Source organism: Maniola hyperantus, chromosome 7 (assembly GCF_902806685.2).
Source record: "Maniola hyperantus chromosome 7, iAphHyp1.2, whole genome shotgun sequence".
In the NCBI taxonomy this organism is placed as follows: Eukaryota; Metazoa; Arthropoda; class Insecta; order Lepidoptera; family Nymphalidae; genus Maniola; species Maniola hyperantus.
Window position 1 is genome coordinate 14,171,661 of NC_048542.1, and position 22,153 is coordinate 14,193,813.

The window sequence follows — 22,153 nt, forward strand, 5'->3', positions numbered from 1 at the left end:
GGTTTTGGCCATAGTCTACCACGCTGGCCATGGGCGGATTGGTAGACTTCACACACCTTTGAGAACATTATGGAGAACTCTCACGCATGCAGGTTTCCTCACGATGTTTTCCTTCACCGGTAAAGCAAGTGATATTTAATTAATTAAAACGCACATAACTCCGAAAAGTAAGTGCCCGGGATCGAACCCCCTACCTCCAATTAGAAGGCGGACGTCCTAACCACTAGGCTATCATAACTCAAAAATCAAAATATAAGCCGTACTATAAATGATTGCAATCGATTATGTTACTGATTCTGAACAAACTACTTTCAGGTTTTGCGTATACTAAAGCTAATGTTGTATAATTTCATTCAGAATTCTATTATACACAAAAGAAGAAAAATTAATAACAGAAAGGCACACAACAATCAATATAATTTGACATTTCATGTTCACACTCCATGCATATTAGAGAAACCATTGAATTTAAAATGTATAGAGCCAAAATAACCACACAATAAAGCTTCCTACAAGATTAATAGTTGCTTCAGTCTTGCCTTGAACTTCTGATTTAATAAGTAACAAAAGATTTTGTATTCATTGGTTTAAGCTCTGTTCAAACTGAGGCGAATAACGCGCGGGACGCGATTTTGCAATTCGCTCGCTCGCTTAGCCTCTCAAACTGATGCGACTTCCAGCGTGTCATTTTTGGTTCTTCAATAGACAAACATCATGTCTCTTGATTTCGAAGATGAAGTTTTACTGTTGTTTGCCGTAGCAGAAGAAGAATTACAAGATTCGATGTAAGTAATATACATTCTCTTTCACTTTTTGAAAAATAGTTCCATATTGAACAGCATTGCGAGATCAAAAAATCCCGCCGGGCATCTCGCTTTAGTTTCGCTTCAACATGAGCGACTGGTCGCGTCAATTTGAACACATCCATACAAGTTAGCTGACACAATCGGCGCGAGCGACTTCCGTCCCGCGTCCCGCGCGTTATTCGCCTGTTTGAACAGAGCTTTATTGTTGGTGATTAATTTTGAAAGAATGTGGGTAGTTAGGTTATTTATAAAGGGCTGACATTTAAAACCATTTCATTATTATTTGTTACTAGATGATGCCCATCTAAAAGCTGTGATAGCCAGTGGTTAGGATATCCGTCTGCTAGTCGGAGGTAGGGGGTTTGATCCCGGGCACACAACTCTAACTTTTCAGAGTTGTGTGTTTTAATGAATTAAATATTACTTGCTGTAATGGTTAAGGAAACCATTGTGAGGAAACCTGCATGCCTGAGAGTTCTCCATAATGTTCTCAAAAGTGTGTGAAGTCTACCAATTATAAAATTTCAGAATCAAACCCAGGACCTTCCCACTAATAAGGCCACAGTGCACACCACTGCACAAAGAAATCTGCAATAATTATTTGGTAGGTAACAAATAAAAGTATCTAGATAAAGAACTTTTATGTCCAAAATAATAGAATTTAGATACAACCGACTGCTCAATAGCTTAGTGGTTCGGGGGTTGGACTACTACAAATTAATTGTATCCATATAAGTAAGTAAATAATAGAATGTATTGAATATATCAAAATATATTGAGTTTACTATTCTGTGATTTATGTAAACACAATAAGATATTATTATTGACTTACCCCAACAACTTTACTGATTTAATAAGAACTCAAAACTAAATAAATAATAAGTAATCAAAACAGAAACATTTCACTTCATAAAATATTTTAAACATTTACCAAGCAGTAAGCACTGAAAAACTTGTATTCTTGAAAACGTCTGAGCGGTCGAATCGATAGGACGGTGACCGGCGACTGGCGAAAAGCCGGAAAATCAATATAGTCGAGTTTTCCATCGACATGTGCCACAGGCCGCGCCGGCAACAGGTAGGTAAAAGAAACACCACACTAGGGCTGAAATATACCTAGTAAAAAACAAAATTATCTTACATTGTTACCCAGCGAAAGGCCGAGGAAAGTTTTCTCTTGCTCTATCTCACGTCTTTTCTCTGTAATTAGCCTTTCTAAATCCTCCGTTGATAACATTGTGAATTGTGATGAGCCAGTTTCAAGTTTTCATCCGATTATTTGATGGCGGGAAATCAAGCCCGCTATTTGTTGAAGAATTTTCGTAGAACTTAATGCAACTTATAAATCTGTCTATCGTAGTGTTATACTTTTGATGTGTTTAAACAATAATTTGATTTTTATGTAACAAAAGCAAATCCAATCCAAAATCCAAATCACAAACTTTTAACCGCCTTCTTAATTTAAAAATATCAACATCAACATGTCATTTTGGTCATTTGTCAATATTGACAGATGACACTTTTTTTTTTTTTTTTTTTTAATTTATTTTACGGCCCTGGATAACAGTCCTTTAAGGCCTTACAGATGACACCATAGATTATCTACTATATACTAGAAAGACACTCGTGAGTCGTGACCACAGAACACTATTACTCTAGGCGGGGTCGTGACTCGACATAGTGACTCATGTTCTCATGAGAAATACAATTACGCCACGAATTCTCAAAGTTTGTTTTGCAACTTGAGTACCTATGTATTCTTGAAAAAACCCAGTTACACAATAAGGGACAAAAAATAGATTAGCTGCGTCTCTGTTTATTACATTAGTAACTTTATCTGTACTCTCTTTTTAGTGCGAATGAGAAAGCAAACGTTCCTGCATCTACCTTTATTACTCTATCTACGGGTGGGGTAGGGGGGGCAGATTACGTGCTGTAGAGCGATTGCCTTTAAAACTTGCATCAATCATTATTACAATCTCAATTGTTCTGATTGGCTGAATTTGTGCGATTGTTGATGCAACAATGCTTTGTAGCCAATAGTGAGCAAGCGTCAACCAAACAGGTGATTGCGATCGTGACAGTGTAGCTGTCATTCTCCCGCAATAGCGCAGCCCATATATAATGTACTCTGTGGCGCAGCCGCAGCTGCTCTGTGGTAGGGCCTGGGGGGCATAGGCCATAGCTGTGCATGGTCTGTGCAGTTATTGGTCTGTGGGTCTGTGCATGTGCATGTGCATCACGTGTGCATGTGACTGAAAATCTACTAATCTGTAAAATTTAAAAAATTCTCTTTGTTTAACGTTTTAACAATTTTAAGAATTTGTTGTTTTATGCCACTTGTTTTATCCAATGTTATATTGTTTTTATCTAATAAGCCATTTTTATAAAATATCAGTTAACTAAATGAAACTAAAAGTAATTTGATGGTGCTACTACAAACATAACACTGAAATTTAAGATAATTATTTAAAACCAAACAAAGTTCCTACTTCCTAGTAAAAAAAAAATAGAAATGGATTCAAACTACGTAAAAAAAGTTCAAGAACTGAAATCAAAAATAAAAAGCTACTCGGACTTTCCTAAAAAAGGAATTTTATTTTGGTAGGTTACACTAGATGAGACTTTGTCCGCGTGGATTTAGGTTTCTAAAAAATCCCGTGGGAACTCTTTAATTTTCCAGGATAAAAAGTAGCCTATGTCCTTACCCGGTATGTAAGCTAACTTTGTACCAAATTTCATCAAACTGTTGGGCTGTGATTAGCTAGCAGACAGACACACTTTTGCATTTATAATATTAGTATGGATTGTTCCCCTAATCTTGTAATGATAATAGTTGAAAATAAATAAAAAAAACTAAACTTTTCATACTTTTCCAGGGATATTTTCTCGGCCATATCTGATGGACCAACATGCAAGTTACTGCAAGGTCTGCTAGTAGAGACTATTCGCACCAAGTACCCAGATGTTGAAGCAGTGGTGGGGTTGGAGTCCCGAGGGTTCCTGTTCTCATTCTCGGTGGCGGCTGAGCTTGGTATTGCATGTCTGCCAGTACGGAAGAAAGGGAAGTTGCCTGGGGAGGTGCTGTCGCACCAATATGACTTAGAGTATGGTTCTGTAAGTTGATATAATTTATACTCCTTAATAATCCATAATGATATTCTAAAGTAGTCCTATTGTGACTCTTAGTGTCAGAGCGAGATAGCTAAATGCATTTAAGCGCTTATTGGAATGAGAAAAAATGATTATATTTTGGCCACTTTGGCTGTTCTCGTGCGTGACAGTGTTATTTGCACGTTGATGTGTGAGGTGATTGCTGTCACCCTGGTGTGCTCTGGTGTTTCTCGTTTGGTAGCTTAAGACACCACGGTGGAGCAACCGGTGGCGCCGTCATGGTGTCCTAGTGTGATATTGGCCTTAACTAAATTGCACTTTTGAGTCTGCTCAGTCCCCCGATTGAGTAATAAACGTATTCATTGTTATCGTAATCGTCAACAAATTCTGCCTTTTGATTGGTTGATTCGCTGTTTACATTTTTTCGCAGCCAATCAAAGGGCAGAATTTTTGACGATTATGATAACGATGAATACCTACGTTTATCTTACACAATTGGGGGTCTGGTGTTTTTCGTTTGGTAGCACGGTGGCGCCGCCAATTTGTCCCAGTCTGATATTGGTCTTAACTACATTGCACTTTTCAAGCCTTTTTAACAAGGAGGTTTCCAGGCAACGTTCGAGAAAATTTTCATAGATGACGCTAAATACTACCAACACTAAAGATGAAAAATAATAGCTATATCTATATGATCTATGCTTTAAATTTTTAAATTTAAATCGGATGCTAAATTAATTAATTACTTCTATTATAGTTCACAGATTTTGTGGGGTAGAAACGCATGGAAAATTGCAGTGCACGGTAGCTCTTACTCTTCATCTATGTCATTGACTGACACAACCTAAACATTAAAGTATAGATCATATAGATATAGGTATCATTTTTCATCTTTTGTGGTGGTAGTATTCAGAGTCATCTATGAAAATTTTATTGAACGTTGCTTGGAAACTTCCTCATTAAATCAAATAAATCGTGATTACAGGATGTTCTAGAAATACAGAAGAGCTCCATCCATCCAGGTCTCAAATGCCTCATAATAGATGACCTGTTAGCCACCGGGGGGTCCATAGCAACTGCATCCAAATTGCTTCAAGCATGTGGAGCCAATGTCCTAGGAAGCCTCGTTATCATAGAGTTGACCTCTTTGAAGGGAAGGAAGAACATTCCAGAAGATATCTCCGTACATTCTTTGATAACATATGATTAGCATTTTATGCTTTTTTTTATTTTTTGAAGAGGGAAGAGTATAGTACTCGGCAAGGAACTAAAGGCATGATCTTGAATCCACAGAAGTCATATTATATTGGGTTTCATTAGCGGTGCGTGATGGGTGTAGTTCGACTGTAGATGAAGAGGTCCTGGGTTCGATTCCTGGGTTGGACCAAAAAATTCGTTAGGCATTGGAGTTTTCTGTTAAGAAATTCTCTCAATACCTCAGTACCACTAGCCCGGAATTAGGAAGTTGGTGGTGTTTCACCCCCGTGTCTCGGAGAGCACGTAAAGCCGTCGGTCGTCTGATCTCTCTCTGGTTGTGTCGGATTTCCGTCCCATTGGGCTATGAGAGTGAGGGAATCGAGAGTGCACCTGTGTTTGCGCACACAATTCGGCACCATAATATCTCCCGCGCAGTTGGCTAATCTCCATCGAGATTGGCCGCTTTAGCCGAAATTCGGTCGGGAGGACAATATTCTGTGATTAGTCGGCTGTCATATCACGTCATACTCTCCCTCCCGCATTGGTTACCGCGCGTCTTCGTAGTCTGCCACACACACACCAATCATTTATAGAGCGTGTGGGCGATTGTACGCGTTCACAAGTATCCTCGAACCTCCTTGTATCCTTGCCTTGAGATCCGTGCCGTTATCATACCCGGGGTGATTCGCTAACTCATGCCCGGTTTCTGAGTACTTTTATCGACGGTTTATCTATTCAATAGCGCTATTAGTCCGATAACTCGAGACAGTGCGTTTCTGAACAACGCAATGCAAGATAAACTCCGTTTAAACTTAACTGGCCAATGTGCGCCGTTTAACAATTCCATAAAGTTATTTGACGTTTCATCTGTTACTAGGTAGTTTATGATTTGCGTATTTTTAGATTAAAAAGTATTTTAATAGTGATTTGTTCGTTTGCAAAAACAGTGTTTAGCCAGTTATTTAGCATAGAAAAAATTACTATTATTAATAAAACTAGTGTTGGTGGCGAAATAAAATAATAATATGCATTTCAAACTCGTTTCCTGTAACAGACCCATCTAGTGACAGAATAATGAACTGGTTATCAGTTTCATAGTTTTTGTTGTATTTAGAAACGCATGGACAGTTAAACGACGTTTATCTTATACATAACTTTATTGAATTAACAGCTAATGAGAACATAAGTGACGAGTTCAGAAACCGGGCATCAGTCTAACACTGATTTATAGCCACCGAGCTCATTTAAAAATAGTTGGTACTTTGTTCATTGCTAGTGATATTAAAATTGTTTTTCGTCAAAAACCAATAATTTAAACAAAAAATGTCAAAGAACTCTGTGCTATCATTCAGTGTAGACACTGAGGGTGAGATCTATAGAGCGCACTCTGACTTAAGACAGAGTTAAAACGAGACAGCTGTATCTCTCACATAAATCTGTCTCGTTTTAACTCAATCTTAAGTCTGAGCAAGATCAGAGTGTGCTCTATAGATCTCACCCTTGGTTAGTGAATCAGTAGGCAGTTACAAACTGAAAGGGTGACATAGTTTGACAATGATTGCATTCTAAGGATGAAATCTATAGAGTGCACTTTGACTTAGCTCAGACTTAAGACACTGTTAAAACGAGACATATGTAAGTCTGTCTCATCTTAACTAAAACTTAAGTCACTCTATAGATCTCAGACTAAGTTGTTGAAATGTTTGCGATAATTTGTATACATATTTTTTACAATCATTTTAAATGATTTAGGTACCTAGTAAACATATTTTCAGGCATATCAGTTCAATTTTGAAATTTTATTATAATATAGTGTATGAAAGCTCAATTTTTTTAATGTAAGTAGGTAGGTAGGTACTTATATCTCGCTAAGATAAAATACATAAAAATACATTCCACATCAAAACTAAACATTTTTGAAGTGTATAATATTATCTAGTAAGTTTCAGTTTAATTACAACAATTTAATTTGACATGTTACATTAATTGTGTTGTAAAATTTGTTGTGCACCTAACTGAAATCTTTTTGTACAAAATATTTGAAAGAAAATATGGATATATTTTATTTTTGTTACTATGTGAATTTTATTGTATTATTTATCCTAAATCCTAAATAAACCTAAGTAAAATTTAAAAAACAATTCATTCTTGTAACGAACATCAAAAAAAAAATATTTTTACAAAATTATTATAGAGTAGGTAATTAAATAAACTTATTCGTATAGGTACTTAAATTTAAGTATGTATCGACTTATGTATCTAGTTAATTAAATAAATAAAAGCAAGAAAACATAACTAAAAACTTAAAAATATCATTATAATACATTACTGACTCTGATCAGAATCTCCCGATGGCATGTAATCTCCTTTTATTCTAGAATTTTCTATAAGTTTATAATCGAATTCACTCGGCTCTAAAGATTCATCTGAGGACAGTGTTGGAAATACTCCCGTCTCACGATCATCTGACGCGTTCTCAGCGATTATTTTAATGATAGGGTAGTTATTATTTTCACTGTTTATAACTAGCACGATAGGTAATGCGTACATGAATCTATTATTCTCATCCCTTGCTATAAATTCTTCCAAATTGACTATTATTACATTTCTTTTAGGCTGCATACCGTCTACTTCTACAGAGGGTACTACTCCTTCATTTGGTACATTCCCTTGTGACGTTTCTCCAGAAATATTTACATCATTTTCATCCTCTACGTCCGTGCTAGCATCACGAGTGTTTCTAAATTGGTCATCTAACGAAGCTATAGTTGTATGATCTTCGTCTAATGTTGGAGTTGTGACGTCAGCATTTGCGGGAGTTGTAGTGTATTCCTCATCAGTATTAATAGAGGTTGTAGTAGATTCCTTTTCAATATCACTATCAAAATCAATTCCACGTCCAGCTCTAGGTCCATTATTCATTACAGAGCCTTCTGTAGGATTTGCTGTAGTGTGTACATCAGCAAAGTCGGTATTATAGCTTGCGTCTATTTTAGGTGGAATCAAATCGACAGTATCATCTTCTGGTTCGATAGAACTAGTTTCGTCTGCTAGGGGAGTGGTTTCATCATTATTTTCATCAGTTTCGACCGATGATTCGGACGTCCCTACATTGTCTTCATGTTTTTCATCTTCTGTACGACGGATAGGTCTTTCTCTGTTCTTGATATAATCCAAAATATTTAGAGAAGCATAATCGGGTATGTTTTTACTGTTATCAAAAGCTACAGGTGTAAATGTAGCTTGGTCAGAAGGTAATGTTATTGCCTCTGTAGTTGTTGCGTCATTCACTTCACTTGTTGCATCAGTCATTGGAGTTTCACTTGAGGCCTCGGTTGTCACCTCATCTACAGTTGAAAATGTAACTAGAGGCGCACTAGCAATTACAGAAGTATGGAGTTCCGTTTCACGTGCTGGCCTAATACTATCAGGGTTTACGTCTGCCTCAGTATTTTCTGCTTCAGGTAATTCGGTTGTAATATCTTGCTCTATTGGAATAGCTCCGTCACTTTCAGAAACGGTTTCCTCAGATTCAGAGGTGGATTTGTCACTTTCAAAACTTATTTTATCTTCAGGCACATCAGTTTGTGAGTTATTTTCTTCATCTTCAGTCTCACGAGCCGGTCTATTACTATCGTATTGAACATCGTCTGTAACTATAGTAGGAAAACCTTTAATGTCCTTACTATTCACATTATCAGGAAGTTCTGTACTTTCATTGCTTTGTGTTTCTTTATCATCGTTATTATTATTACTAATAATATCAGGTATCTCTGTAGATTCATTTCTCTGTCCAGGAGTCACATCTTCATTGTTTAAATTTTCTTCTGCATCAGTGACTACTGTATCAGGCATAGAATAGACTTCAATATGGAACTCATATCCTCTTAAAACAGTGGGACTTTTTAGTTCTATAGTAACGGACTTCTGTCCGTCTCCACCACTAACTATTTGGACATCTCCATCCTTTTCTGGGCGCTTATCTGTGATGACAACTTTACTTATGAGTTCATTGTCCGGCGCTATGACTGTAACATTTTCGTACTGTCTCCATATAGCAGGATTCGCTTGTCGCACTTCGTCGAAGATTTTCCTTCCTTCCGCATTACCTAGCGTTATATCCTTGCTCCATCCTATACAAAACAAACTGAATAAAACTACCACTGTGCTATGCATCTTCGAATGCTATTGTTACACTGTGGTGGGATCCTTCAGCATGACTCTTATATAGTTCAGGTTGTTTAAGGAAAATATTTAGATGAAATCACAGCGTTAGTTGCCTTCATAATAAGTACATTTTTATTGAGCACGAAATAACTTCTTCCTAGAGGAAAACTGTAGTTAAGTGTACAGTCATTGACAAATCGGAAACGTAACAACATTGCCTCATCTATTCTCTTGTGGTGTTATAAGATTATTATTATAGTTATCTACCTACTTATTACCTATCTATTTAAACTTAGGTACGAGATCCGAGAAGGATACGAATTCATCAGCCGCTCAGAAAATTGCACAACCTTTGAACTACAACTACCTACTACAACCATGAAGGATTTTTTTCAGCCTTATTCAAATCAAACAATTTTAACTTCTTTTTATTTCACTACACAACCAATTAGTCATAAAAAGAATTTTATCTCCCAGACAACCTTAGGAAGGTGTTCGTAACCTTACTGAAATTTTCATCGCTAAGATTCCTGAAAAATAAAACAAAAAATAATTAGAGACAATCAAAACAAACACAAAGTTTGATAGAAGAAATGTTTGTTAAACTTTAGACTGCGACTGTGCGAGCTGAATTGCACTTTATATTGCGTCGTGATAAGATTCGCTATTTATATAAGCGTCTTTGAGGAGTGAGCCTACTGTACCCGTAGGTAGGTTAGATACTAAGTATCATTTGCTAGTATCACAGGATCCAAACTATACTCTATCCACGGATAGAAGATCGTATAGGGCTCTCTCTGTTACGTAATCCCGTACTTGACAGAGACAACCATTAATTAACCTTTTTTTTAAATAGAGATAGCGAGCAAACGAGTAGGCGACTCACCTGATGTTAAGTAATTACCGCCGCCCATTTTGAGTAGACAACCAATTACAAACATGTTGGTTTTCAAAATACACTCAAAATTCAATTCAAAAATGTTTACAAAAAACATTGGCAATTCGATTCGAAAACTTAGTTTCGTTTGTGATTGGTCGGTGACTCAAAATGGTTAACGCCAACTGACATTTTCGTCTCTGTCATTTGAAGAGTCCAATACCACTATGGAGACACAATAGTCCTTTGATCTCGTAAATGCCCCGGTATTATGAAGATCCCGGGTCGCTCGCCCCTCCTTACCGCACAATGTTATAGACGGCTTCGTCGAACCTCTGATAGGTATAGTTCTTGCATTTCACGAAGGCCACTGACTCATGCTTGTGTTTAGTCGTATCGGTATACGTAAGGTACACTAAATGTGTGCGTTTGACAGCGCTTGCTCGCGACTGATTGGTCCGACATGCACGCACACTTACACAATGACCATGTAAACGACGTTACCACAAGTAAAGTTCAGTAGCCTTCGTGAATTGCAAGAACTGTAATATAACATACCAAACTCTGCCTATAGGTACTAATTGCTTTCTGTGGATAGAGTATAGGTACTTCCGTTCAATTTGGGGCCGACTGTACCAAACATACGTCTTTATCGACGTAGTATCAGCGCACGCTAAACTCATACGAATTAGAGGACGTAACAACTACTTAGGTAATGTAGATCGTTTCCGAGAAGCAAGATGCTCGAAAGATACGCAATGTCAGGGTAGACCGCTGATGTTAGACAAGGTTTGTAATAAACGAAAACTTGAAGCAAATAAAAATACATTTGGTAGGTAAGTTTAGTTATAGAACTAAGTTATCTCAATCCATAGCCGTCCCACTACTAAACACGGGTCTCATCTGAGTTAGAGGATTAGGCCAGCACACCACTATACCGAGAACAGATCTCGTCTATAAAGAATGAATAGAGATCTAGTCCACCACGCACTGGCCAAGTGTGGATTGGCAGACTTCACACACATTTGAGAACATCATGGAGAACTCTCATGGCATGAAGATTTTCTCACGATGTGTTCCTTCACCGTCGCGTTGTAGCAAGTGATATTGAATTGCTCAAGTTTAATGCATTAGTAGAGTAGATATAAGTCCCGCAAACTGCTAATGCGCTTGACCGCCATTTTAGTGATGTCAGCACTAGACAAAAGTGTCGAGCAACTAGTACCGTTGACAAAACTGTCGGTAGAGAAGGTACGCGTATCGTGTTTTGAATAATTGCAAATTTACAAATTTTGTTTGTTATTGTTAAGTTGTTAAAAACACCAAAGCTTTAGTGAAATCTCTATAATTGACTAAAAATTTTATGACAACACAAAGAAAAAATAACAAAGATGTAAATAATTTAACGCTTTATAATAATGTAGGTAATTAATTATTTATTTGCAATAGTCCGGTTTAGAGCACGGGCACTTCTCTTTCATCTCCAAGCCTTTCGCCATTTGCTTCATGAACGGGTGAATCTCGTCGCTGAAGAACGGTCTAAACAAAAATAATAATATTACTTATTAGTTACAGTAGAAACTCGATTATCCGGCTCTCGGCTATACGGATTCGCGATTATCCGGACTACCAACCGAAAAATTATTCGGCTAAGTGCGAGTCAGACTCGCGCACCGAGGGTTCCATACTCGGGTATTTTTTCCGCCAAATTGTACGAGAAATCAAAAACTATTATGCATAAAAATCTGTTTTAGAATGTACAGGCAAAGCCCTTTCATATGATATCCTACTTGGTATAATTATCTTACTTTGAAAATTAAAAATACTATTATACCTAGTGAACTACATAATATGCACAAAACCCGCTTTTCTTCATACATTCGATTATCCGGATTTTCGATTATCCGAATCCCTAACGACAACAATTAGTTCGGTTATTCGAGTTTCCACTGTATGTGCTTTGTAGGGACTTGATAATATAGAAGGTTGCACATGACAGTTTATTCCTGCGCTTCTTAGGGTTCTGTAGCCAAATGGCAAAAACGGAACCCTTATGGATTCGTCATGTCTGTCTGTCTATCTGTCCGTCCGTATGTCACAGCCACTTTTTTTCGAAACTATAAGAACTATACTGTTGAAACTTGGTAAGTAGATGTATTCTGTGAACCGCATTAAGATTTTCACACAAAAATAGAAAAAAAAAAACAATAAATTTTGGGGGTTCCCCATACTTAGAACTGAAACTCAATATTTTTTTTATTAAACCCATATACGTGTAGGTCTTCCAAAATGATATTGAGGTTTCTAAACTGATTTTTTTTCTAAACTGAATAGTTTGCGCGAGAGACACTTCCAAAGTGGTGAAATGTGTCCCTGGCCATGTGTGGATTGATAGACTTCACACACCTTTTGAGAACATTACCTATGGAGAACTCTCAGGCATGCAGGTTTCCTTAACGACGTCTTCCTTCATCGTTAAAGCAAGTGTTATTTAATTACTTTAAAAAAAAAAACGGGCCGAATTGAGAACCACCTCCTTTTTGGAAGTCGGTTAAAAACGCACATAACTCCGAAAAGTTAGAAGTGCGGCGTGCCCGGGATTGAATCCCCGACCTCAGATTAGAAGGCGGACGTCCTAACCACAGCTTATTGAAAAATCTTAGTTACCGGAAATACATCACTTAGGTAAGTCAGTGTGAATCATAATTCGTAATCTTGTATTACAATTTACAAAGGTCGTCGACCAATGTCAGACAATGGAAAAAAATGCATATTTTCCCTAATTAGGTACTAACATAGTCTTTTTAGAATTTCATAAAAACAAAGGTTAATCATCTTACTCAAACAGCTAACATGTGAATGTTGTTTTTTTCTAAGTTTCTAACTACTAAACCGATTTTGACTTTTTTTTATTTTGATCATCAGAAAACGTTCTAGGGACGAACAGAGGCCTGATTTTACCGCGGTTTTTAGGGTTCCGTAACCTACGAGAACATCAAAAGGGAAAAAAGGTACCCTTATAGGTATACTTCGTTGTCTGTCTGTCTGTCCGTCGTGTCTGTCAAGAAAACCTATGGGGTACTTCCCGTTGACCTAGAATCATGAAATTTGGCAGGTAGGTAGGTCTTATAGCACAAGTAAAGGATAAATCCGAAAACCGTGGATCCGTGGTTACATCACACAAAAAAAAACGTGTTAGGTATTTTCAAAATAAGATAACTAAGTAGGTATATATGTAAGGGACCCTCGGTGCGCAAGTCTCACTCGCACTTGGCCGGTTTTTCATTTCCAATAATAGTTAATATTAAAAGTACATTTTAAAATATTAAATAAAATTTTGAAATGTATTTTTAATATTATGGTCTCTTATATTCCCCTAAACAAGGCAACCGGACCACGTAAAATATTTTTTATAGTGGCCACACTGAATTTGTATTTTTAAATCCATGGAAAAAAAATATTTTCCGTGGTTCGGTTGACCGGACAACTGAACCGGACTACGGGTAAAAGAGGGATTTTAAACAAAAAGTCAGTTTACCTGCACAACATTCTGGCAATTTCATTCTGGTATTCTTTCGCGGCTTCTTGACATTTCTTTATTTGATCCAACTCCTCTTGACGCGCGCGCTCCTTTGAATTAAAGCGAATACTTAGGTTATGATTCGTGGTTTAACGACATATTTTAATGTATCATCATGATCATGATCAACCCATCACCAGCTTCACTGCAGAGCACGGGTCTCCTCTCAGTGTGAGAAGGGTTTGGCTATAGTCTAACACGCTGGCCATGTGCGGATTGGTAGACCTCACACACCTTTGAGAACATTATGGAGAACTCTCAGGCATGCAACTTTCCACACGATGTTTTCCTTCACTGTTAAAGCAAGTGATATTTTAATATTTTAAAACGCACATAACTTCGAAAAGTTAGAGGTGCGTGCCCGGGATCGAACCCCCGACCTCCAACAAGAAGGCGGACGTCCTAACCACTACGCTATCACAGCTTAATTTTTTTGTAAGCTGTAAGCGTAAATACCACGATTAATTTTTGTTTTTATTTGTCGATATTGTACGGGAGCGGTGTGCAGGCTCGACCGTACCAAAGGGGAGATCTCCCACCGAGCGGTTGGTTGTGCTCGGTAGCGCCAGCTGGGCCGACGGTTATGTCTTGAAACTTCTATATATAGTCCAGATTGCAGAAAACTCCGTTAGTGCGATTGCTATCGGCGGTACATTTGTTCGGGACTACGTCATCGATTGAACAGCGCCATCTAGTTTCTATTGTGGTAACCGCCACAATATTTCAACCCATTCGCACGGGTCGTGGTCACGACGGGACTGCGGTGCTGCGAGAGATGAACTTCGAGCTGTCAAGGGCAGTAGCGAACTACCCTCTTTCTTGTTCTTCTCGCTGGAACTTCACGAGCTGTCCGGCAAAATACACTCACAACGTCACTATTAACTTTCGATGTCGTACGATGCTGTCATGGTTTGCATAATTCTACCACTGGATTCCAAGCCCTAATTGCCATCTCGACCTGTCGCGTACTATAGGTATCGTAGGCATCTTCTAGTCAAACACGCTCCATCTTGCGCTGCATCATCACTTGCCAGCAGGTCTGATTGCAGCCAAGCGCTGATCTATAAAAGGTAGCCAAGCGCTAATCAATAATTTAAAAAAAAGGTAACTTAAGCAAACCTTCAATAGCTTGTTGTATTCGATCTGTTCCACCAATGCCTGCTGATGCAGCTTCCTGGCCTGCGCGTCCGTGAGGTCCTTCTGCTGGCTCAGCTGGTTCAGCTGGGAGAACACTTGTCTCTGGTACTCGTCCTGTTCCTTCATCTTCTGCTGCAGCACTTGCCGCGCGTGCTGCCGGTCTTTGATCTGGTCTATCATCGCTTGACGGACTTCCTGGATGTTGGTAGTATGAAAAATATTCCTCATCATCATCATCATCATGATCAAATCATCACCGACGCCACGAGTCTTTTTTCAGTATGATCTTTTCAACTTGGTTCCTCCTTCACCCTTCTACTATCGTACCGCAAGGCATCGCCAAGGTCTGCAATACGTAGTCGAAATTCCACGGATACGTACGATGCGATTTGCCCCCTCATTTCTAATCCGAACCGCTAAGATTTGGAACACCCTTCCAGCATTAGTTTTCCCCTCCAATTATTTGTGTAGTACACGCGGACGAAGTCGCGGGCATAAGCTTGTCTAAGTTAGGTATAAGAAGATTCATGACACAATATTCATCAGTACCCTTACTATAAATGCGGAAGTGTGTTTGTTTGTTGGTTTGTCCGCCAATCACGTCGCAACGGTGTAACGGATTGACGTGATTTTTGCATGGGTATAGATAAAGACCTGGAGAGTGACATAGGCTACTTTTTATCCCGGAAAATCAGAGTTCCCACGGGATTTTTAAAAAACCTTATTCCACGCGAACTTAGTCGCGGGCATCAGCTAGTAATTCATAAGTACACCGACGCGTTGGATTTAAAGCCTTGTACCTACCTACTACTATTTTGGAGTCTGTTAATGATGCCTCGTACGATTTACGTGCTTATAATTTGTAATAGCTGTTCTATCGATCAGACTCATCATGAACCCGGAACCAAAGGGCGAAGGCGGAAATATGATAACAAAGGATCGTACCTACAAAACAAACTGCAGTTACCTATTAGGTACCTACTTATAGAAGGAAAATTGACCAACAATATTATAGAACAGTGATTTTCCTCTCTTCAAATGGGTTTGAGATGTTAGCTATTGTTCTGACAAATCAATGTCCTTTAAATGGTCCTAGTTCCTCCTTCACCTTTCTACTATCGTACCGCAAGGCATCGCCAAGGTCTGCACCCGTACGTAGTCGAAATTCCAGGGATACGTAAGAAGCGATTTGCCTCCTCATTTCTGATTCGAACGGCTAAGATTTGGAACACCCTTCCAATTATAATATGGGTACCTTCAAGTCAAGAGTGAATAGGCATCTTCTAGGCAAGCGCGCTCCATCTTAGGCTGCATCATCACTTGCCACCAGGTCTGATTGCAGCCAAGCGATATAGTCTATAGGTAAATTAAAAAAAATACTTATCTATACTCCATACTAAAATTATAATGCGAAATTGTGTTGGCTGCTAGCTTGTAACAGCCCATCCGTGCAAATGATTTTGACAAAATTTGGTCAGAGATAGCTTGCATCTCGGGAAAGGACATACGCTACTTTTTATCCCGGAAAATTGTAGAGTTCTCACGGGAATTTTGAAAACCTAAATCCACGCCGACGAAGTCGCGGGCATCAGTTAGTACTAAATATTTAAAAATAGTCAAAAAAAACTTACCCTGTTGGTTCTTTGCGCCCAGCCGAGGTACTCGCAACGCTTCTTGTCTAACATCTCCTGTCTCTGTCCCGCCACCTCGGCCAAGGGCCCTTCCGCCGCCTTCTCCATATCCGCAAATTCCTTCTTCAGTTCTATCATCTTTCTGTTGCTTTCATCCAGCTCTCTCTAGGAAAAGTTTCAGGTGTTTTATTAATTTTTTATCATCATTTTTATTACGGCGCTTACGCACTCATCCGATCCGAGTCCGAGAAAATACTTACGTTCCTTTTTGTTTTGTATGGGAGCTTATGACATAATATTATGTCGTAGATAATAAGTCCCGCAAATTGCGCTGGAACCATGTCTCATTAACATCGAAATGACGTCATTTTGACGTCAGCCGAAATAAAAATATACCATCAGCTCGAAACTTCAGTCTAGTGCTGACGTCACTAAAATGGCGGCCACGCGCATAAGCAACTTGCGGGACCTATAATGTCTAATAGATAGAACTATGACGGAAGTGAAGTGCGTAATCGCCGTTAGGGATCCACATCTCAAAAGGAAAAAAGGAACCCTTACTTATAGGAACGCTTTGTTATCTGTCCGTCTGTCCGTCGTGTCTATCAAGAAAACCTATAGGGTACTTCCTGTTGACCTTAGAATCATGAAATTTGGTAGGTAGGTAGGTTTTATAGCACAAGTAAAGAGGTTCGTACCAGAAACGTTGAGCAAAAACATTTTGTACGAGTAGATTGTTGATTGACATAGTTACTTACTACTGCAGGCACTGTACCTAACATCTTACCTCTTTCTGCCTCCTGAGCATGATCTTCGCCTTGTCATCAGCGAGGCCCTGTCCCGCCAGCGAGGCCCAGGTGTCAGCGATAAGTTTGGCCTCCTGCTCTTGTTTCGCCACAATTTCTTGTTTCTCTTGCAACATTCGCTTGCGATCTTGCGCCGTTTCTTTGCTTTGTTCTATGCGTTGACGTTCAGCTGCAACAATTTTTTACTACTTATACCTGCATCTAAAATGATAAACTGGCTTACTGGCATCAGTAGCATCTAACTACCTTGAGACTTGAATACCTATTTTGGTCTCTTTCCAAAATCTTTCTTTCTCTTGTACCTACTGGCTTCCCTTTAACTTACAGCTTTATTTAAAATCTTTTCTTATTTTTCGTCACACTGAACTTTAAATGTGCTGTATCTTCGCTTTCTATAACGTGACACGTCTATTTCGATTCTATCAACTTTCACTATTTTGGCTGATCGGCGTGACTTTTCTTCTCTCTTTCCTTCATGCCTTCATCTATGTATTTGGTTCGTTCTTTTAATATCTCTCTCCCTGTATGCATCTATATCCCTCTAAATGCTACCAGAGACACATAGACGAACGAGGAAGACTATATGCGTCTCTCTGTAGCATTTATAAAATACATAGATACGTACCTTCTTCTTCCTTCTTAATTTCTGCGTCCCATAGAGCTTTGAATCTTTTTGTCTCTTCTTTGAGCATCTCCCTCTCCTTCTCGCGCTGTATGCGTCTTTGCTCCAATATGTAGTCGGAGTATTTGCTGCACTCCTGGTCGCGACGGAATCTCTCAATTGCATCTTGTTCCATACGAGCTGCCTGTGTAGGAATTAAAATTAAAAAAAAACTATTTCTATTTCTATTTCTATTAAGGGAATGAAAGAAAGACCAGAACTTCTAATGCCTAAGCCAGACCCTTGTGGCAAACAGCAAGCGTGTGGACGGATAATTTGCGTATGCCTGTCAAGTGTCAACGCTTTAAAGCATTCCGATTGGCAGGCAAACCATCTGTGGTGTTTTCCGAAGCTTGCTACTGTTCGTTGTTTGCCACACGTGCGAAACGCTGGCTTAGCATTAATGCTGGGGATAAATCTAGCATACAAAACGCTAAAGAAAAATTCTGGGTGCGATTTTCTGCTAAGTTTTTCTTTCTTACACTGTTTGTGCCGTTTGTGGGACATATTTTAACAATGGTAAGGATATACTTTAGCATTTAACGGCTGAAGTTCTCTTTAGGACTGCTTTTAAGGTTATGTTGTGGTACTCAAGGTAGGTAATTGATAGATAAGTGACATACTCACCAAAGCCTTAAGACTCCTTTGTAGCTGCTAAATGCTACATCTTATCAAACTCCTTTTTCGCCATCTTCCTCGCCACCTTTTCTTTGATCTGGTACAGCTAAATCTCTTCCAGTTTCTTCGCTTTGTATGAAAATTGACTTCAGGTACTAACCTATTTACCAAAGCCTCAGACTCCTTCAAGGCAATTTCATGCCACATCTCGTTGAACTCCTTTTCCGCCATCTTCCGTGCCACCTTCTCTCTGATCTGGTACAGCTGAATCTCTTCCAGTTCCTTCAATAAGTGTACTGATTGACCTAAGTACTCACCAAAGCCTCAGACTCCTTCATGGCAACTTCATGCCACATCTTGTCGAACTCCTTCTCCGCCATCTTCCGTGCCGCCTTTTCTCTGATCTGGTACAGCTGGATCTCCTCAGCCTCCTTCGCACGCAATTTGTAAATGCAAGGAAGCACGTGGACGCACTTCGATCTAGACAATGGATAAGTATCATAATTTTGACTCTGGCGGAAAGGGGCTCTGGGCGGACACCAGACGAATCATGAGGATACCAGCCTAGAGTGAAGAAAGAAATCACTAACAGCGGCGTATCCTTGTATTTGTCTTCATGCTCTTTCTTCCGCTTGTCGAGCAAGTACTGCAGTCGATTGAGCTTGTCCTGCCACACGGCTTCTACGCCCGCCTGAGCTTGCTCGACGAACTTGCGGATGTTTGCTTCCTCCTCGCGCTGGAACAGCTCTATCAATCTGTTGTTAGCAAATGGTTGGAGACTCAAAATGGTTAATGCCCACTGAGACTTTTGTCTCTAACTTTTGTAAGAGATTACGTAGCAGAGTGAGCGCTACACTAACTTTTTCTGCGCGGATAGTACGCGACAGGTCGAGATGGCAATCCGAGAGGGAAAGCCCCACATAACCGCACAGCCCCCGCGCTAACCTGGTACGGGAGAGCTCGGGCGACGTCCAGATGTGCGGGGTGTCCCCGCATCATACCCTAAATTGCCATCTCGATCCTCGACCTGTCGCGTAGGTACCTATAATGTAGGTACTTAGTATAGGTATCTACCCCGCTCGTCGCGTCGCTGTCTCTGAATAACATGGTTGTCACGTGGCGCTCAGCCACTATACTCACTCACTTTCAAAAAGTGCCTAGTTTTCCGAAACAAACAATTAAGATGTTCTTGCTTACCTAGCCAATATTACTTACTGTTTAAGGTACTTACATTCACTTAGCCCACGGCTCTAAAGTCTAAAGCCTCTATTCCAGCGTGTATAAAACAAGTAAAATGTCCTTACCTTCTTCTTTTAGCCTTGACATCTTCTTCATACGACGCGAGACACAAGTCTACTCTACGCGCAACGTCATTTATGTAGGATCTGTGACAAAAATCGAGATTCAAAGTTGTTATTATTATTATGAAACCTTTTTAGAAATCACTACTCATATTATAAATGCGAAAGTGTTTGTTTGTTTGTCCTTCAATCACGTCACAACGGAGCTACGGATCGACGTGATCCTTTGCATGGGTATAGTTCTCTCTGGAGAGGTTTTTACCTGACACCTGTATCTACCTTGAAAATATCTACTAAGTAGGTAGGTACTAAGTATTACTTTCGATCGCAGTGCAAGAAGAAATCGCTAGTCTGCTTGTCCGTCAACTCCTTGAGTTTGTTCTGTTCGCCCTTCCTCTGCTCCTCCTCCTCGGCGCGCAGCTTGCGCACGAACTTCGCGTAACGGAACGTCGAGTTTAGCACTCGGGAACTCTGAAAGTAACTTACTGGATACAGTGCGACAAGGCTACCTTGGCGCGTAGCAAAAATCGGAACTAACGTTGCTGTTAAGTGTTTCCTTTGTTCTCCGACAGCGCACTCCTTACAATGTCATTCAAGTGCCAAGAGGGCCTTGTCGCACTGTACATTTTTAGCAGTGGCACGACATAGAGGCAGAAAGGCATTGCTTACCCAATTTGGAATTTTTATGGTTCCCTATTACTAAGACTCCGCTGTCAGTCCGTCCGTCTATCTATAGTCTATCTATGACCAGATAGCCAGAACCAGTCTTTACAGTCCGCTGACAGATTACCTACTCTACGCACGAGATTACTCTCGTGAACGTTTTTTCACAGAATGTGTAATTCTATTGCCGTTCTAACAACAAATACTTACCTACTTATTTCAAAAGGGCCGTCATGAAAATTAAAAAGTTTTTTCTGGTCTCGCTTAGTAACAAAAGAAACCAAATATGTACCTATAATGCGTAGAATTTAACTCCTCACGTGAAATTGTAACTTCATGTGTGTCTCATGTCAAAAGTACGATTTTAGTCCTATCTTAAAGCACAGATTAAGTACCTACCTACTTTTGACATAACAGTTGACCCAAAGAGTTAAAATGGCGCGTGAGGAGTCATTTTGTACGGACTATACTATACTTACATGATAGCAATCCGGAGCTCCCCTGGGCCCGGGTCCATCTTTGGGCACTTTTTGGCGCGCCGCCGGCTGACATGTCGCTTCCGACATTGCGAATTTTACAATCGTTCTAGTTTAAACTTTAGGTAAATAACTATAAACTATAAGTATACACAGCTTACAAAAATATACTAAGTGGGTGTAATGCGTAAAAAATGAGTTCTCACACGCCACTTCAACTTTATGTGTCAAATGTCATGTCAAAAGTAAGATTTGAGCACGAATGTATACTAAAGACGGATTTAGTACTTAAGGATATCACCGAAACAAAAATAGACTCTATGCCATTGTGATAAAACTTATTTTCCTATGACATAAGTAATCAACTAGAGAAAACGTGTCGAGCGAGAGCCACAAACTGGAAGGTCGGTGTCCCACTCGCACGCTAGAGTAACTATGATTTTGGGTTTTACATAACAGACTTCCAAAAAATGAAAATTCATCATCATTCAATCATTTTTTGTGAAAAGTACTTAATCCGTCTTTAGTATTTCATCCAAGGATTTGAGTCTTATTTTAGACATGACACTTGACTCAAGAGTTAAAATGGCGCGTGAGAAGTCATTTTGTATGGACTATAGGTAGGTACCTATAGTTGGTTTGTCCTTACTTCGCTTAAAAGATAAACAAATCGTAGAAACCTTCTCGGAGAAACGCGTAAGCGACGGGATTTGCCCGGCGATTTAGACCTTCTGGAGTTAGGTTTTCACCATGTTTTCAGTCACATAAAGATTTAATTGCCAGTTCGCGATGCATGTATGATTCCACAATGGGCCGCATATAGTGCGCCCCTTACGCATTTCAGTGAGAATAGCTACTTGCTTAACTTTTCTTCAAGATAAGGGAAAACGGACTATAGATCAACTGTGCTTGAATAATGAAAAACACATCGATATTAAAAATATATAACGACAAACTATTAACACGGAACGATTCAAAATATTCATATTGATTTAGTTGGAAATTTGAATGTCACTATAACAATGTCACCGTCATAAAACAAGGGAACTGAAACAAAAATAAATACAAAGGTTTCTTATGCATTTGAATTGAAACCTTACTAGTAGCCCAATAGTTCCCAGC

The 22,153-nt window shown here is 39.3% G+C and overlaps 4 protein-coding genes across 5 annotated transcripts in view; 1 reads left to right on the forward strand and 3 right to left on the reverse strand.

Annotated features, from left to right (window-relative positions):
* LOC117983871 (calponin homology domain-containing protein DDB_G0272472-like) overlaps positions 1-2,271 on the reverse strand; it is a 30,915-nt gene extending 28,644 nt beyond the window's left edge. For both annotated transcript variants that reach the window (XM_034970501.2, XM_069499969.1), the window contains exon 1: positions 1,948-2,271. In XM_034970501.2, coding sequence (XP_034826392.1) covers positions 1,948-2,043 — 96 coding nt within the window. In that variant the 5' untranslated portion in view covers positions 2,044-2,271. The remainder of the gene's footprint in view (positions 1-1,947) is intronic.
* A 750-nt stretch (positions 2,272-3,021) lies between these two features.
* Aprt (adenine phosphoribosyltransferase) lies at positions 3,022-7,189 on the forward strand. The gene is made up of 3 exons (XM_034970506.2): positions 3,022-3,410; positions 3,686-3,923; positions 4,903-7,189. Exons 1-3 carry the CDS (start codon positions 3,322-3,324, stop codon positions 5,125-5,127), a joined length of 552 nt encoding a protein of 183 aa, XP_034826397.1. The 5' UTR covers positions 3,022-3,321; the 3' UTR covers positions 5,128-7,189.
* A 122-nt stretch (positions 7,190-7,311) lies between these two features.
* Positions 7,312-9,291, reverse strand: LOC117983519 (enolase-phosphatase E1-like). The gene has a single exon (XM_034970087.2). The coding sequence runs from the start codon at positions 9,288-9,290 to the stop codon at positions 7,440-7,442; it is 1,851 nt and encodes a 616-aa protein (XP_034825978.1). The 5' UTR covers position 9,291; the 3' UTR covers positions 7,312-7,439.
* Positions 9,292-11,570: 2,279 nt separating this feature from the next.
* On the reverse strand, positions 11,571-21,159 carry LOC117983785 (cilia- and flagella-associated protein 53-like). Its single transcript, XM_034970405.2, has 11 exons — positions 21,035-21,159; positions 20,212-20,363; positions 19,896-19,976; positions 19,182-19,346; positions 18,909-19,071; positions 17,938-18,118; positions 17,294-17,481; positions 16,507-16,671; positions 14,858-15,070; positions 13,697-13,788; positions 11,571-11,697 (listed from the first exon to the last, which is right to left on the reverse strand). The coding sequence occupies exons 1-11, from the start codon at positions 21,119-21,121 to the stop codon at positions 11,595-11,597; spliced, it is 1,590 nt and encodes a 529-aa protein (XP_034826296.1). The 5' UTR covers positions 21,122-21,159; the 3' UTR covers positions 11,571-11,594.
* Positions 21,160-22,153: the final 994 nt, after the last annotated feature.

Coding starts and splice junctions, on each gene's coding strand:
- Aprt (XM_034970506.2), top strand. CDS start 3,322: ATGGATTCAAACTACGTAAAAAAAGTTCAAGAACTGAAATCAAAAATA. Junction 3,411..3,685: donor AAAAAAGGAATTTTATTTTG/GTAGGTTACACT, acceptor ATACTTTTCCAG/GGATATTTTCTCGGCCATAT. Junction 3,924..4,902: donor ATGACTTAGAGTATGGTTCT/GTAAGTTGATAT, acceptor TCGTGATTACAG/GATGTTCTAGAAATACAGAA.
- LOC117983519 (XM_034970087.2), bottom strand. CDS start 9,290: ATGCATAGCACAGTGGTAGTTTTATTCAGTTTGTTTTGTATAGGATGG.
- LOC117983785 (XM_034970405.2), bottom strand. CDS start 21,121: ATGTCGGAAGCGACATGTCAGCCGGCGGCGCGCCAAAAAGTGCCCAAA. Junction 15,071..16,506: donor GGGCGCAAAGAACCAACAGG/GTAAGTTTTTTT, acceptor ACCAACATCCAG/GAAGTCCGTCAAGCGATGAT. Junction 11,698..13,696: donor ATTGCCAGAATGTTGTGCAG/GTAAACTGACTT, acceptor ATTTTTGTTTAG/ACCGTTCTTCAGCGACGAGA.